Raw genomic sequence first — 16,360 nt, 5'->3', positions numbered from 1 at the left:
CCGCGCCTGGCCTTCTCCTTTTCATTTTTTAAAAAAAATTTTTAATTATTATTATTATTATTATTTTTAAATTTTTTTGATTTGCTTCTTCTTCGGCGATGGATGGGAAAATCCGGCAGAGCCGGAGGTCGAGGTCGCAGCGGGACCGCGTGCGGCGGCGGGAGGCGGCGGCCCGCGACCCGCGGAACCAGAGCCCGTCCTCGGGCTCCGAGAAGGAGCCGAGCCCCGGCAAGGAGAACGGCGGCCAGAACTGCACCGCCCCGCGGGGCCCGCCGCCCGCCGCCCGCGCCGCCCGGCCCCCGCGCCGCCGCCGCCGCGAGTCCAGCTCCCAGGAAGAGGACCTGATCGATGGCTTCGCCATCGCCAGCTTCAACACCCTGGAAGCGCTGGAGGTAAGAGGGCCGGGGGGCTCTGCCCTCCGCGGGGCGGGGGCTGGGGCGGGGGGGGGGATGGTTGGAAGGGAAAAGGAAAGGAGAGGAAAAAAAAAAAAAAAGGGATTTGAGAAAGGAAGCGCGGCGCTTTCAGGCTGCTGAATTTTGCAAATAGCAATTAACGTGCATTAATCCTGGTGTCAGCCCGGGGGGATCCCGGGGCTGCGGTCAGGAGGGTGCCGGGCCAGCCCGGGTGATCGCGGCTCCGCTGGCAACTTGCTGCCCCCCCTCCCTTGCTCCTTCCGTCCCCCGGTCCCCTCCTCTGTCCGGCTCCGGCCGGTGTTCGCCATCAATTCGGGCAAGTCAAATGTTTGTTTGGGGTTTTAATTGGCTGCAAAATATTCCTGGCGTGTTGGGATGGTCCGGCATTGTTGTGAATGGTGGAGCTTCCCCCCCCCCCTCCCTCCCTCCTTCCTCCCACTCCCCCCTCCTCCAGCTCGGGAGTTTGTGTTTGCATTGCCAAAATGTTACTTTATCTGTCTCCGGAGATTGTTAGCAAATGGCTAGTGTTTGACATTTTGTGGAAAAGAGATGTTTAAATGGATAATAATCCCTCGGTTGTAATTCCCATTTTTGAAGTAATTGAACGAATTCTTCATCTCTTGTTGACTGTACATATTTTTCTGGTGTTAATAGGCTGGCAAAAAATATTGCTTGTCTAACTTATTACAAACAATATTTGCTGAGCAAATACTGCCTGCCTTGTCTGAGCTAAGTTAAGCAGAGCAGGAAATTTAGTATTTTCAGAGGGGCATTGACAAACTATGACTTTGGCTTTTGATTTTTGTTTTGTTTGTGTATGAGGGGAAGAAGTGAGTTGTCGAGAGGAAGCACCTAACAAGTTGCTTGTTGGGTGTAATAACTTAAATTCCCAGTAAATATGAACAATCCTGGTGCCTTTGCCCACTTTCTGTGACACACCATGGTGAAAGCATGGGCAAAGTTTTGGGTGCTCTCCCTGCTTTGGATTTCCTGACACTTGTGTATCTATTAACGTGTGTTACAGCAGTGGAGAGTTCTGCACAGGCTAATGAACGTCCTCAGATCTGCCCTGGGATCTTTAATGCCTTTGGCTCAGACTTAGAGGTCCCATTTTGTTTGTGGGTTTTGCTGCTCCCCAGCCCACCCCTGCTGTCACTCAGGCCTCTGGTGGCATCGTGGTTGTGAGTTTTCTACCTGTAGAACCAACTTCTCAGAGTCCCAGAGATGGTCCCTGAGTGCCCGTGGAGGTGTCAGGGGTGGCCTTGGCCATGTGCCCAGGTGTCAGGACCCTTGCTGGGGGAGCCAGGGGTTCTGCTCAGCAGGGACATTTAGCCCAGTGGTCCCTGAGCAGCTCTGGGTGTGCAGGTGCTGGAGAGGGAAGAAGGTTTGTGTTAGCTCGGTGATGGCTGTCCTTTGGCTTTTTGCGATGTCATTTGTGGGGTGTTGTCCTAACAGGAAAGCCAATTGCTTTGTGTACGCAGAACTGATAATGAGCGAGCGATCTGCTTTCGTGTGCCTCTAAACCAAGCCCTAGACCTGTCTGTATGACCTTATTTTTTCTTTTCTTGGGCATGCTCTTAGTCAAATATGCATCAGCAGATAGGTCCAATTAAACCCCTGAGTCTCTACTGAGCTGTCAGGGAAGAAGGTAAAATTCATCTTCCTGCAGAAATTTTCTACCATGGTGAGCACATTATCAGGAAATAGAATTCAAATGATAGTGCAGTCCCTCCAGGCTGACAGGGAAAACTCTGGGCTTTTCAGACGGGTTGAGCCTTTTTATTGAATCACCCAAACCATAACCTGGCACACAGGGGTAGAAAGTGACCTTAAATATTTGCCAACCCAAGGTACTTCTGTTTGTGGAAGCACTTCTGGTTTTTCTTTAGGGGAAAAAAAAAAAAAAGGCTTTACAAATGATCCACTTTAAAATTCTTGCAAAAAACTTCAGTACCACCTGAAATTAACCGGTTTCTACTATATTTACCAACATCAGAGAACACCTTCCTGAAATGAACTGGTATCTAGTATATTTACCAACATGTCAGAGAGCACCACGTGAAATCAACTGATTTCTACTATATTTACCAACATGTAGAAAACGTGCACCTCTGCAACCGTGGTGGCTGGGACGTCAGAGGGAAAAGTGTGAGCAGAATTCACCTGTTTCACACCAACCAGGTGTGTTGTGTTCAAGGTTGCATTCTTGGGCATAATGACTGTGTGCGTTTCCTAAATCCTGGTAACACTAAAAAGAAGAAAGTACTCTACATTGTGTGGATTTTTCCATGCAGCACTGCCTTGGACCATGGGCGCTGTCTGGCAGATGTGATGCAGCAGCAAGGCAAGGAGATGGTTAAGGCAAAAGTAGTTTAAAGTAGTATATGCCCATGTAAATGACAGAAATGGCAAGGTCATTTTGTGTGGTGTGGAGCTGTGTTCTCTGGTGAACTTGACTGCAACAGGTGATTTTCTTCTGCTTTGGAGGAAATCTGTATTTTGGTGTACATTGTTTTTTTAAGAGAACCCAAAATCTGCTGTAATGTTATTTTAAAAATAGATAAGAAATGAAACCTTCTATGCTCATGAGGGGGAAGAAAGTGTGAAAGCGAGTACACGGCCTAGGGACAGTACTGAACTAAGAAAGTATTTTAATTTTTTAATCCTAAAAGGAGCTTTTGTTGCATATGTGGTAGCTCATTGTGGTGTTCTAGCTTGGTTTGTTTCTTGATGTTACAATGATCTCTGATTATGCTTAATAGACTAACTAAGCTTTGGGTTTCCCCTTGGAAATGAAATTTCTCAGTGTTTAGGTAGAACTTAATGGTAGAATCATTTAGGAGTGGTAAGGTGGTTTTTGGCTTGTTTTTCTTTATATCTCACCATATTGTGAATTCCCCTTCCCCACTGAAGCAAATTCTCACCCCTGGTATTCCTGTAAATAAAGGGCGCTTTATAGAAAAAATATATGTATTCTTCCTTTGTGTTGACCTGGGAGTGTGAGCAGTTAAGGTTAATACAGAGGGATGGCTTTGAGGTCTCCTTTAGCTGTCTGGTGTGAATTTTAAGCATTTTGGATTTTAACTCATGTGCCAGTGTTTCCTTTGGCTGTTGTCATCTGAAAATCATGTGTCTTGTTTTGGCGATACTTGTGACTTGACTTATGTATCTCCTATCCTACCATATTCCAAATAAAGACTGAGTTGATTATATATATATATCTTTTAAATTAAGTAAAAAAGGAAAAAAAAAAAAAGCCCCCAGACAAACAAGCAGCAGCCTCTTTCTGTGTATAAGAAGTTAAAACTTCTCCTTTCTCTTCCTTCCCCTGGATCTTCTTGTATAAATCCAGCTCAGGTTTCACGCAGGTTACAGCTGATTTGTGTGTGTGTGTGTAGTGGTGTTCTGTTTGGGGTTTTTTAATACCCAGCCACTCACCACGACTTTGGACTTAACCTGGAAATGTAGTTTGCTCTGACCCCTTGGCTTGAGCTGGTCAGTGAGGTGGGCAGCTACTGCAAAAACCATCAGGTGCTGGTGCTGCCCAGGAGATGGTTGTTGTGCCAGGGGTCAGGAAAGCTGAAGAAAGGGGGATTTCTCCCCGCCTTCCGAAATGAATGGTGTGGATGTGAGCATGTGTGTATATTCATTACGTTCAGATGAAGCTGCTAATTATTCTTGAAGGTGATTGGTGAATCAGAGCGAGAGAATCTAAATGAGTGAGTCGGTAGTTGAGGGCTCTCTCTGATCATAGCTGTTCCTTTCAAGTATGAAAAACAGCGCTAAAAGAGAACTTCATCAGAATGTTAATGAATGCGATCTTTGAGAGCAATTGTTCTCCCAAAGTAGTTGAAAAGACAAGGGGTTGTGTTTTCTTTTTGGCTGTTGTTTATCATTTTTACAGATTCCAGCAAAGCTTTGGAGCCCTGAATGGAAATGTTAACTTTCTTGAGGGGGGATGCCTGTGTGTACGGGGTTTTTTGAGGAATGTTTAACCTATTTATAGAACCTTGTGGAGAATCTGTGCTCAGATGTGTGTGGAGTGATGTGTTGTGTAGAAGCAGATCCCCGAGCTGAAAGAGGGCAGACCTTGACTCGGTGCACGTGGTGTTGAAGTGGAGATGCTGCCCTTACAAGCTGAGCTGGGGCCCAGCTGTGCCCCAAGGAGATTAATGCTTTACCCACTCTTACTGTTGTTTGTATCCAGAGGTCTGGCAGTGCTGGCTCGAAGTTCCTTCTCTGCTGTTTGTGCCTGAGTGGAGCAGTTTAGAAAGCCTGTTGGTGATAGAAGACTTCTGGACAAAATCCATAAATTCTCCAGCTGTCATCTTGATAAGGCTGCTTTCACATGTGTGTTGTACACTGTCCTGTTACTGTTGCTCTGATCTCTCATTGATAAGAAAACCAATGTATTTAACTGCAGCTTCCCGTTCCAAAGGTTTTGTGCTAGTTCCACTGACTTAGCAATGTAACTCCTGATTTGTCACCACCTCTGTGTCTACTTTGCAGCTTAGTTTTTTCCATAGCTAGCTTATGTTTTAAAACAAGTTTCTAGATATTTAAGTATTTTTTCCTTCTGCCTAATTGTCAAGTGATGGTGTATCAAGCTAGCATTTCTGATGGCCAGTTATTCCTCTTAAAAAGTGCTTTTAACCCCAGGAAAGCTAATGATTTTCTGGATAATGCTCTAAAGGCTCTAAATGCCTTTTGGTTTTTCTGAAGGCTTGCTAGTCTCCATCGATTTGTTCTCCTGGCTGCTGATTTTCTTTTTCATCTTGTCTGAAGCGGGTACTCAAGGTACCTTGTTGTTGTTGAGGAATCAGAGGTGATTAATGCAGAGCTAAAGCAGAGGGGGAGACCTCTGGAAATCCTGAAGTATGTGCTCAGCTGGGTCAGGAACTGAGAGGAGCAATGTTCCCTGCAAACCATGGTCAAGTGGTGGGCTGTGGTGAGGAAGGATCCAGCTCTTCTGCTGGATAGGGAATTCTCTGCCTCATCCGTGAAACCTGCCAGGATCAGAAGAGTGATGGGGTGTGTGGCAAGTACAGCCCCTGACTGGGGCCATCCCTGCAGCCACGGTCAGGGCACCTTTAGTGCACATAAAGTGGCTGCAGGGGTGTTGGAGAGAGGAAATTGCTTGGAAATCCCAACCAAGCTCAGAGGTCACCCTCATCCCTGCCTGAGGTTTCATTTTTAACTCAATTTGTGCTGGATTATGTCTATCTGGGTGTTTTGAAAGACCTCTTAATATCCTACCATTTTTTCCACAGTAGTTTCCCATAGTCTAGCTGCTCAGGCTTTCTTGAACACTCTGAAACCTGGGGCAAAACATGAGGTGAAGTTTGCTGAAATGTCAAGTAGGTCAACCATCACAGAGAAATTCAGAATATATATGTTTTAAAATTAGTTAGAATCTATAATATTTAAAAAAATATAAGGGACTCTGTATTGCACAGGTTTTGTAATAAAAGGGATATAATAGAATTCGTGTTCCACTTCACCCAGATAATGAATGTTTACTTGCAGTAGTGCATTTGACTTCATGCCTAGTAAGAACTGAAAACTTTACTGTCCTCTCAGTGTGCTAAGAAGATGCACTTTTTATCGTTTATCTCAGTTATTTCACAGAATGAGACTATCACAATGTTGCTTTCTGGGAAAATAGCAGTGAAGAAGGGAGCTGGGTAGGATGAGATCAGCCTGGCGTTTGATGATGTTTCTTTGCTAGATTGCTGCTTGCTCTGCAGAAGGGCTGATGGTCCTGCAACTGCACTTGTGTAAAAATGCGTTTAGGTACAGAGATGCAGTATTGGCTCCAGTGTGGCTGGAGACACACTGATGGAAAGGTTTTGGGGTGGTTTGTGTTTTTCCCCTTCTGGTATCCTCCTGCTTTCTTTGGGTGAGGTGTGAAATTCTCCAGGCACAGCCACAGCAGGCTGCTCCCCTGTGTCAGGCTTAACTTTTGCATGCACACAGGTCCCAAACTTGTGTGCACTTTGGCTGGAGGGAGTGTTGCCAAAATGTGCTTATTGCTTCAGCTTCTCCAGCGTCTGGGCTTTGTGCTGGTGGTGCAGGTTGTGGAAATACTGTGTAGTTTGTCTGCGGTGCTGCAGCAAGTACTCGAGAGAGAACAGTATCAGCAGAACTGAAACGCTGTTTCCTGCTTGATGCAGTTTGTTTTTTGTTTTTTAAATAAAGATTTGAAATACAGTGCGTAGGGTGTGCGTCTTGGTATCAGTTGTAGGTGAACATCCAGCTCTAAGTGAGAACAATTTCCAATTCACTGCACTTTAATGCCTCCAGTTTATCATGGTAAATGTATAAAAGAGTTTTATGTAGGTGAAGTGGCTCTTGCTGTTTAAATATCTCCTAGCTCTACTGTGTTCAGCACATGGGGGGCTGTGACTGTTCCAGCCATGCTCTTCAGAGAGAAAAGAGTTGGAGCACAGTGTTGCCAGCCCTGGTCCATCTCCTTGAGAAATAGTCTCTTTTTCAAAACTAATGAACTATTAAGAATGCTGCTCTCATACTGAAAGGAGAATCAGTCTTTATGTTCTTAATCCAGAAACATTTAACATGAAGGCGAGGGTGAAACAGCTCCCGAGCCGCCCAGGCAAAACCGGCCTGTGTGTAGTTGTCGGTCCAGTTCCTCTGGTGCAAGGGTTGTGAAAGCTGGGCAGGTACGGACTGCGCCGGCTGCAGGGCTCCCACCTGCAGATGTGTCGAGCCCCAGTGGCAGGCAAAGAGGTGACTGTCACCCTTTGCAGCTTAATTATTTTGTACTGAGTGACTGGATGTGAGGTTCAGAAATACCTGGCTAACAGGAGCGCAGGGGCAGCTGCGTGCACGGCGCTTGGATGATCCAGGATGAATGGAGAGTGTTTCCTTTGTAGCTCTGTCTTGCTTCGAGCCAAAAAGGGACTGAACTTGAACAAAAGTTGCATCTGCAAGGTCAGTGGTTGGCATGGATAAGGGGATTGAAGGGATCAAAATTATTTCCCTGCGCCACTGGCTGCAAAACATGGGCTTATGGCACCATTCCTGTCTCTCCGTTTGTGCTCAGAGCAAAGCTTTTTAAATCTTGTGCTGGCTATCTATAGTGCCACACAAACATGGCAATTTGAAGTTAAATGTTCTATTTTGAGGACTGCTGTGCACGGTCGGCAGGGCAAGGGAGCTGCGCTTGGGCTGCTCTCCTCTGCCCACAGCCTGCCTTGCTCTCTCTTCTGCGCAGGTTGTCATAGAGAGGAGTTCAGAAAATACATACACATGATGCACTTGTGCCTGTAGTCTAAATGTGAAGCTTATAGTGTTTGTGGTTTGATACCGTGTTACCTTGCTCTCCAATGGGTGTTCTTTCTAGCTTCATAAAAATGAGACAGTAATTGTTCGGGTTTTTTCTTTTTTTGGCCCAATTTTAAATATAGATCGATTCGCTCTGATGCTAGGGTGTCCCTGATCTAGCCTGTACTTAGTGACGAGATGCTGAATTTAGGAGGAAGCATGCAGCCCAAGTTGGGAAACAAATGGTAATTCAGAGCTGCTGGCTGTTGGGTGGCTGCTGAAGGACACCAAGCTTGTTCCTTTAACCCCACCTGTGGCTTAGTGAAGCTGCAGCTTCTTTCCTGGGAGCTCTTATTCGTAGAGAGGAGCAAAAACCCCCAAAGAGTTTCAAGGGAAGCAATGTCTCAAACCTTACAATGACATCAAGTGCATCAGGTAACAAAATGCATTATTGCTGTTGATGTTTTGGTGGCTCGTAAATGTCTCTTGCACTGCTGTGGTAGAGGATGTGCAGCCTCTCAACTCCATTTAGCCTGGGCACATACCTGCACTCAGGGGGAGCGAGACTCAGGATGGTGTGCAGCTAAGAGATGTTTATGAAATCAGTCAAACTTGATATAAAATAATTATGATGTTTTGACATCTTGTTAATAACTTGCAGCCATTGGACGAAATGGAGTTATGGCATTCTCAGTCCTTGATGGAACCTTGGCATTTCTTTCAGATTGTAAAATTAAAAGAAAAAATGTGAAAGCCATTAAAATAGTTGGATGTGGTGCCTGGGAAAAATGATGGGCTGCTTAATTGAAAAAGTGCTTCATTCCAGTTGAAGTTCATTCCAGTTCAGTTCTGCCCATTTCCCTGCATCCCTGCCATCTGTAACGGAGAAGGAAAAGGGCTGATTCCTTCAAAATCTGTCTGTGAGAGTGTTTTGGGTGTCACTTGGTTCTTCATCTTATCTGTGAGTGAAGTGGAAGGAAATCCTAGCGAGCATTAGACATGAGAGAAAAGTCTTGTCACCTGTAATGACTAAAATCCCCTGAAGTGTTGCCAGCGTGTACTTTAGGAATCATATAATTATATGATTATTGAAAGAGACATAAAAGACCTCATGGCAAAAACCTTAGAAAGGGGGAGGGAGGGAATCCATATGCAAATAAAGATATGCAGAATTTGCCGTCTCTCTTTTTTTTTTCCCCTAGTTATTTTTCAGTCCAAAGCTCAGTAATTGCTTTTATGGGGATTACTTAATAAAACTGGGGCATGCAAAGGAGGGAGAAATTGTTTATGCCGAGTCACAGGCTTGGAGTCCTACAGAGTTGGAGTAAAAATGGACTTCTGAAAGTAAAACTGCAAAGTGGGTTTTCTGCTAAGAGAAAATAGCATTTTGTTGAAATGTTATCCTACAATAAAAGTGTTTTGTGGTCTGGCGGTTAAGCAGAGGGGTCCGGAAGTTGAGATAACGGGGTTTTCTTTCTGACTCTGCCACAAGTTTCCTCTTGCTGAGCTCTGGGCAAGTTCTTTCATCACTGCCTGTGTCACCTCAGCTTTGCCATTGCTGGGGTACCTGGTGGGAGGCTGGATTTGCTGCCCAGGGAAACTCCTGTCACCCCTCTGACGTGACGGAACTGTCTCTCAAACCTGGCGTGCGTGCTGTGCTTGTGCAGGAGGTGATGGGAGAGCCTCTGATGTCAAAATCTCCTTGTACAAACTCCTAGGGAAAGGTTTCTCCTCTGCCACATCAGGGGTGTGTGCAGTGTGTGAGAGCTTTTTGTGTGGCATGTCCTGGGCAGTGCTGTGCCCTGCTCTGGGCACTGCTGATGGTGCAAATGCAGCCTGAGATTTTCCTGAGCTCTAGTTCTCCTCTCAGAGTTAAAACACAGGCCTTGACTTAGGGCTTCTTAAGTTCCCCTAAGCTTCATCAGTCCTTCCTGATGCTCTGGATTTATAATCTGGCTTCTCATGGCAGCGCTCATTCGTGCGTTTACTAGGAAACTCTCCTGATGCAGAACAGATGTACCTCGAGAAAGGTTTTGTTGCAAGATAGGCAAAAAACACCTTCCATTTTTTCTCAGGCTTAACTAAAGCACTTGGTGCATTTAAAAAAAAGGGAAAAAACCCCTGTCATACTGCTATTAGTGTTGAGTTACTGAATATTTTGCAAGATCTCTCCAGGAAAGAACACCACCATTCACTCTGGTACTCTAGTTTGATGCTGAATAGTACAAAGTTGTGATACGAGTTTGCTGGTGCGATTTTTAGCTGAAAATGACAATGGTTTTCCAACCAGATGGATTTTATAACTTGCCTGCCATCAGCTCATCCATCAACTCCACAGAGATCTGTACATTCGTGTCAGTGTGCACATGGCAATGTTGTTGATTACATCAAACAAACTGATAACCCTGTTTGAGCCCTATTCCCACTCCTTGGGCAGCCCCTGGGTGGGTTTGACAGTGAGGGGAATGGGTGGAGGTTTGTTCTCAGCTTGTCCCCGTGGGTACTCTATGGCAGTGTGGAGCTGAGCTGTGTCCCCAGCTGCTGTCCATGGCTGTGGAGGTGGCTGCAGCTGCAGGGTTGGTGTAACTTGTGTGGGGAATGGATACAGGCACTGGCGTTTCCAGTGCTGTTTGTATTGGGAAGAGGATTAATGAAGCAAGTGAGAGCCTCGGGGCTGCACAGGGTCTGTAACTTGATTTCATACAGCTCTTTCACACTCATACATGACTTTTCTTCCACGTCGCTGGATGACGCTAAGTCTCACAGGGTGTGTGACTTGGAAATTAAAATTTTAGCTGCATCTAGGCAAGAGTGCTTGCAGAACTCAATCAGAGAAGGTTCTCATGCTCATTACTAAATCACTTGTACAGCTTTTAGGCTTTTTGCAAGGAAAGATGCTCTTTCTAGTGCCTGTTGGATAGAGGAGCCCTGTGTTACCATCAAGCTCATCTGCCTTGTTTAGAAAATGACCCTGTGTTTTGGCAGGTGTAGGACAGGCTCTTTCCAAACCAGAGGTTATGAACTGCTGTAACGGGGCCTATGTAAGCTAATGTAAACTCCCAGGTGATACCTCAGACAGACAGCTATAAGCAGTTTGTTTTCTTGGTAGGTTCCCAAGAATTATTTTTGAAACTGGTCTTTTTAAAAAAAAAAAAAAAAAAGGAAATAAACAGTTTACACAAGCAGTTTCCAGAGAGAGCATCTTTGGTTTTTTTATCTTCAGCTGTGTTGTGTTCTGAGAAACACATGGATGGGTTGTGGAGTCTGAATGTTGCCTGGCTCTCCTCTGCCCAGGAGATGCTCAGGGTTATATAATTATAAAGCTGCTGGTCTCTAAACACTGTAGCTCTTGTGCTGCAGCTTTGAGGCCAGCCATGCTCCTGGACTGTAAGATTATTAATGTTACTGATTATTGCAGTGTGCTGTGTTGCTCAGGCAGAGCAGGCGGGTGTGTGAGTTTCCAGGGGAGGCTGTTGGAGCCTCTCTCTTGGGCGGGAGCGAGGTCTCTGCTTTCCTGATCAGCGCTTCCTGGTCAAAATGTATCCGTGGATTTTCTTTACCACTGCCAAAATAAATGCAGCAGGCAATCCAGGGCCAGGAATGTCATCATCATCAGGTTACTGAGTTTCTGCCTGAAGGTCAGCTAACTGTGGCTGCTACTAAATAGCTGTTTGCTGATATGTTGTGTGCAATCATAGGCCAGGCCTGGCATGTTTTCAGTGGGGTTTTGGCATGGAGCTGTGTGGCCCAAAGAGGAGCGTGTTTGATGATACTTGTAAGGTTGATACAACCTGCAAAGATACTAATTTGACCTAGAAAAGGACAGAGTATAAACTGTGAGTGTTTATCTGTGTTAAGTACAATGTGCTAGCCATCCAAAATCACATTAATTTGGTTTGCTGTCCTCCTGTGGCAGTGCCTGTCCTCTATGGCATGGGATGGGGTCAGCACCTGGGGTGGTCTTGAGCAGAGTGCTGAGATGCTGTAATGTGGAGCACGTGTCAGCATCAGGGCTGGTGAATGGGCAGCTTCTGGTGGTGTTTCCTGTAAGCAAATAAAGCTTGTCTTCCCTTGGGGTGCTCCTTGGTTTGCTTTTTGTGTACTTCTGATTATCTGCTAGTTACCTGCAGGTGAATTTTCACTGTTCAGTGCACTTAGCTGGGCAAAAAGGAGCAGCCACCGAAGAGGGGAAATAGATTTTTGTCTCAAGCAATAAGTGAATTCTTCTTGTTCTTTGACATCTTTTTCCTTTTGCGCACGTGTGTGTTAAAATTCCCATTCCCTGTTTATAAATGTTCAGCAGATGAAGTCACTGGTGTTTTTTCCAAGTATTACCTTTACGATGTTCTGAACATAAGCAAAATGTGATTATTCACTGAGCCTCTGCTGAATACTGTAGGAATAATGAGTCTGCGCCTAAAGCATAAACCCAGACACATAAAGCATGCCAACAGGAATACAGACATGGGGGGAAAATGCAAAGTGTAGCTTCTTTTACCAATTTTACTGGAGCATTCTTGTACTTACTTTGAGTTAGGAGGAGATTAATCATGATGTAAGACTGGTGTTTCTGATGTGAGGGAACAAAAAGTGGGGAGAGTGTGGGGGTCCCTTCCCACCATGGGAAGCTGTGTCCTCTGGGGAGAGAACAGCTCCCAGCAGTGCACTTTAACTGGTGGGCTTATGAAAATGGAAAAACATGGGGGGCAGAGGGGGGAAATCACCTGGCTTTGTGTCTTCATGGGGATCAAGCCTTTTCAAAAAGAGTAAATTTTGGCATCTTGCAATGTATTCCTGGTGCTGGTGAAAGGACCAGAACTAGGCTGTGGAGGCTTTCCCACCTGGTGCATCGACATCCCTTTGGCTCTGCCTTCCCAGGCAGCTGCCAAACTAGAAACTTTGGAATGCCTTTTTCTGCGGGCTGCAGGTACCTTTCAAGAAGGTCAGAATTTGGGTTGCTGCTGAATTACAAAGTAAAACCTTTGCTGTGATGTGCAGAAATTTTTTTAGACTTTCTTGTTCTTCTAATGATACACTGCCAAGTTTTAAAGTTGAATAAACTTTAAATATCACCTCTGTCTAGCAGCAGTTGAATTTTGTTTTCTACTTTCTTCAGCCTGAAAACAGAAATAGTATTGTGTTCTCTTTAGACTATGGCCACTGAAATGGTTTGTCTCTATTGTTAAAAAAAGAATGAGAATTTGGGTGCCTAATTACCCAGTGCTGCTCCTTTTAATTTTGAAAGTTCGTCCTTTGCCCCTGCTCTTTTTAATGTGGATTTTCTAAACAGCATCTAAAAATGTGTCTAAAAGACCTAATTAGTGTTGATACTTCAATATCTGAGCTTATAATTTAGCTTTTTTAATAGGGCACCTGGGTACCAGCACTAAATATGAAGAAAATTGAACCTATCCCAAAAGTGAGTGCATAGAATTTTAATTGGGGATGGAGGAAGAAACAACCCTGAAACTTCAGACTGAATTATTTGTTTGGGCACTGCTTGTTTGGGCACACTTTGTTTGAGTGTTTCCCAGGGAGGGAAGGGGGAAATGGTATTTAATTAACGCTTCAGTAATACCACGCTCACTTAGCCTTATGGTTTTAGAAAAATTTGCCTAGGCAAAGTTGTCCTGGCTGAGGTGGATATTTGTTTGGTTGATATTTTAAGTCTGATACAGCACTGTTCACACCTTCTTGGAATGTAATACAGGAATAAACGGGAAACCCAATCTCCTTAGCACCCTGAGTCGCACAGACAGGCTGTGCTCTGAGACAGGGATTTATTTCATGCATGGTGGCCTAGACACGAAACAAATGTGTGGAAAAGGGAATTATGTAGAATTGAAAGTGACAATTATGCAAACATTCCAGTTGAGGAAGAAGTAAATTCTTCTCTTTTTCCATGTGCTTGGCTTCAGAGCTAACGAGCAGCCTCTCAGGGGTTTTGGTCTGTGTGTTTGTATCTGTCATATCTCTCTCATCTCGCTTGCTTCTTGTTCCTTTTTTTTTTCCTTTTTTTTTTTTTTTTCCCTGGTTTGACCTTATTTTCCCTTTTGTTCCATGAAGTCATTCAATCTTTGTACTGCCGGGTTTGTTTACCTTGCCAGAGGAAAATGTTAGCACCCTTCCATTTAGGAGCCCAGGGCTGCTGTCCTCAGTCCCTCAGCACTGTGGCCTTTACTCCCTGCCCGGGCACAGGAATATGGTGACTGATGGCATCCAAATCCCTTTATTCAATTGGTTTTTTGCTTTTAAAGGGAGGAGAAGCTGGTGAGGGAAGAAACAAGCTGTGAAAATAGCTCTGTTGTTTAGATGGACACCCTTTTGCAAAGCTAAACAACTTGATCTTCCATGCTGCTGGGTAATTCCCACGCTTGCAGAAACGAGGGGAGAGTGAGCAGGGAGCTGGGGCTGTGACCACTTTAATCTGACATAAGTATGTGTTTTTGCTGAAGGGGATGGTCCTTTCCTGCCCTGGCTGCTTGTCCCGATTACCTCCCTTGTTCCAGCACTAGTGTTTATGCTGCCAGGAAAACTAATTCCCTGGTTCCCTGATCTGGCTCGCTGCACAGCCACGCAAATGCCCTTCTGGCACGGGACAGGCGGGAGGCAGGGGAGGGGGGGATGCAGAGCAGATGTGTATTGATTAAAGAAACCCTGCCAATATGGCCTGAGCCTTTGGAGCAGGATTACAGCTACATGTTCTTTCTGTGTTTTAGGTCATCTAAGTCGAGGGGGCTGCTGAAATGGGTGGTGTAAAATGATGATTGTGCCAGAGTGACTCTGGTCGTGGTTAAGCTTGTGAAGTTGGTGGTATATGGGGTAGTGGGGAGTGGCTGAGGGTGGAAGGGATTACTGGGAAAGGAAAAACCTCACTGGCAATTTAATTGCTCTGAGAACACAGTTTCTACCTTGTTTTCACTGATTAGTTTCAATGTGACAGGGAGAAAGAAGAGACAAGCTTTTTTGTGCTTGGCTGGTTGCTTGGAGTGGATGAGGTATCTAACCCTCCTGATGGCAGAAAGTTAAAAGCAGTTCCGTCTGTAAATGGCATTTGTAGCTCTGTTCACACAATAATTCCTTCTTTTTAGCCTTCTGTTCTTTTTTTCTCCTCCTGTCTTTCTTTCAGTACTGCATCCCGTGCATGTGTTGTATTAAGGAGAAGCCTGTATTGGATATTAAATCCAAGGATTGGGGGAAGCAGGAGCTCTTCTAATCAGTGTCATTTTCCCAGCTGTAATCCCACAGAGGGATTGAAGAAAGTGTCAGGAGGATAAGATCAGTGTTTGAGCCCAGCTAAACGCTGCCTCTGCTGTGTGAAAATGGCTTTAATGGAGCTTGGTTGTGTGGGGAGAAAATTGCACATAAATTGTGCAAATTTCTAAATAAAAAGCATTTAATTGCACTAAAAGAGGGGGAGGGCCCCTCTTGTGTGCACATGGGAGACTTCAGTGAGCATAAGTAACCTCTGTGGCACAGCAGTCATTGACCTTGTCAAGTCCTGCCATTGGAGGTCATGTGTGGTGAAGTGGGTTGCCACGGGGGATTAGCACATCTGGGCAGAGGGTTTTTCCTTCTGAGCTTGTGCACGCCAAATCCCATCTCCAGCAGCGCATCTGGAGTCGTCAGGGAATGCAAGGAGCAAGGGGATGGGGAGGCACCTGCCAGAAGTGCAGGGCAGAAACCTGTCTGGAGCCAGGGGCTTCCTTGGCCCCAGCTGCAGGAGAAAGAACATTTGGGTACGCCATGGACTCCCAGCTCCTATGAGGTGAAGGTGGACTTGAAATTTAACTATAAAAACCCACAAACTTGCCTTGGTAATCTCATAATTAGATAGTTTTGAACTGTCTTTTTGCCCAGATTTCCCTTATAGTTTTGCATGTACTTTTGCATCCTACCTGCAGCTGTTGTTTTGGTATGAGAGGTACAGTTTTATGCAGGAAGGAGGCTGATATGCTTACTTACTGGGCTGAAAATATGCAGAGGATGATGTTTTGTTATAAATCTCAGAAGGAATGAGTGGTGTATCAGCTCCCATGTAAGACTTCACAATTACTGTGTGAAGATATTAGGCCCAATTCACAGATGGTAGTGTCTGAAGTACAGGGAAAACAGCTAATTACTAGCAACTGATCTGTTTGCTCTGTGCTTAAAGGAGAGAATATTTAAGGCTGGCTTTCCTGCTTGAATGAAGTGTTTATTAGAAAGCTTGATGCCATGGCATCCTTGAAGTCTAAGCATTGCAGCATCAGATTTTATACAGACCTGTTCTGTTTTGCCTCCTGTATTCTTTTACAATTCTGCCTTAGTTGAATTAATTTCATATCCCAGGAAGAAAGTATTAAAAGAAAATTACCAATATTTCCAGCAGGAACATAGTTGGTATCTTAGTAGGTGGAAGAGGCATTAAAGTTGAAGCTCTCTGGTCTTTGTGTTTGCTGGTAAGGGACATCATTTGTCACTGATGCCCATCTCCTCCTGGGTGAGGAGAGAAATGATAATGCTCTGCTCCTGCCTTAGTTGTGAACACCTAGAATGAAGCTGTAGCTGGTTGTAGTTACTACAAGACTGGGTGCTGATGGGGTTTGATATTTGTGCTAACTTTTTGCTAGGCAGGAAAATGAGAGTTGTGCAAAGTTACAAATTATAGAAAGCAGTGTCTG

The 16,360-nt window shown here is 44.9% G+C and overlaps 1 protein-coding gene across 17 annotated transcripts in view; it reads left to right on the top strand.

Annotated features, from left to right (window-relative positions):
- The first annotated feature begins 32 nt into the window (after positions 1–32).
- Positions 33–16,360, top strand: part of FBRSL1 (fibrosin like 1) — a 508,067-nt gene continuing 491,739 nt past the window's right edge. For 9 of the 17 annotated variants that reach the window (XM_042035140.1, XM_042035137.1, XM_042035135.1 and 6 more), the window contains exon 1: positions 34–392. In XM_042035140.1, the coding sequence (XP_041891074.1) occupies positions 99–392 (294 nt within the window). In that variant the 5' untranslated portion in view covers positions 34–98. Of the gene's footprint in view, positions 393–16,360 lie in introns of all 17 variants that reach the window. The other 8 variants (XM_042035143.1, XM_042035144.1, XM_042035145.1 and 5 more) reach the window with 2 other exon arrangements.

Source organism: Corvus kubaryi, unplaced genomic scaffold (genome assembly GCF_017639235.1).
Source record: "Corvus kubaryi isolate FWS band 111438036 unplaced genomic scaffold, C.kubaryi_AGA036_p1.0 37382, whole genome shotgun sequence".
In the NCBI taxonomy this organism is placed as follows: domain Eukaryota; kingdom Metazoa; phylum Chordata; class Aves; order Passeriformes; family Corvidae; genus Corvus; species Corvus kubaryi.
This window is presented reverse-complemented; position numbering and strand designations above follow the sequence as displayed.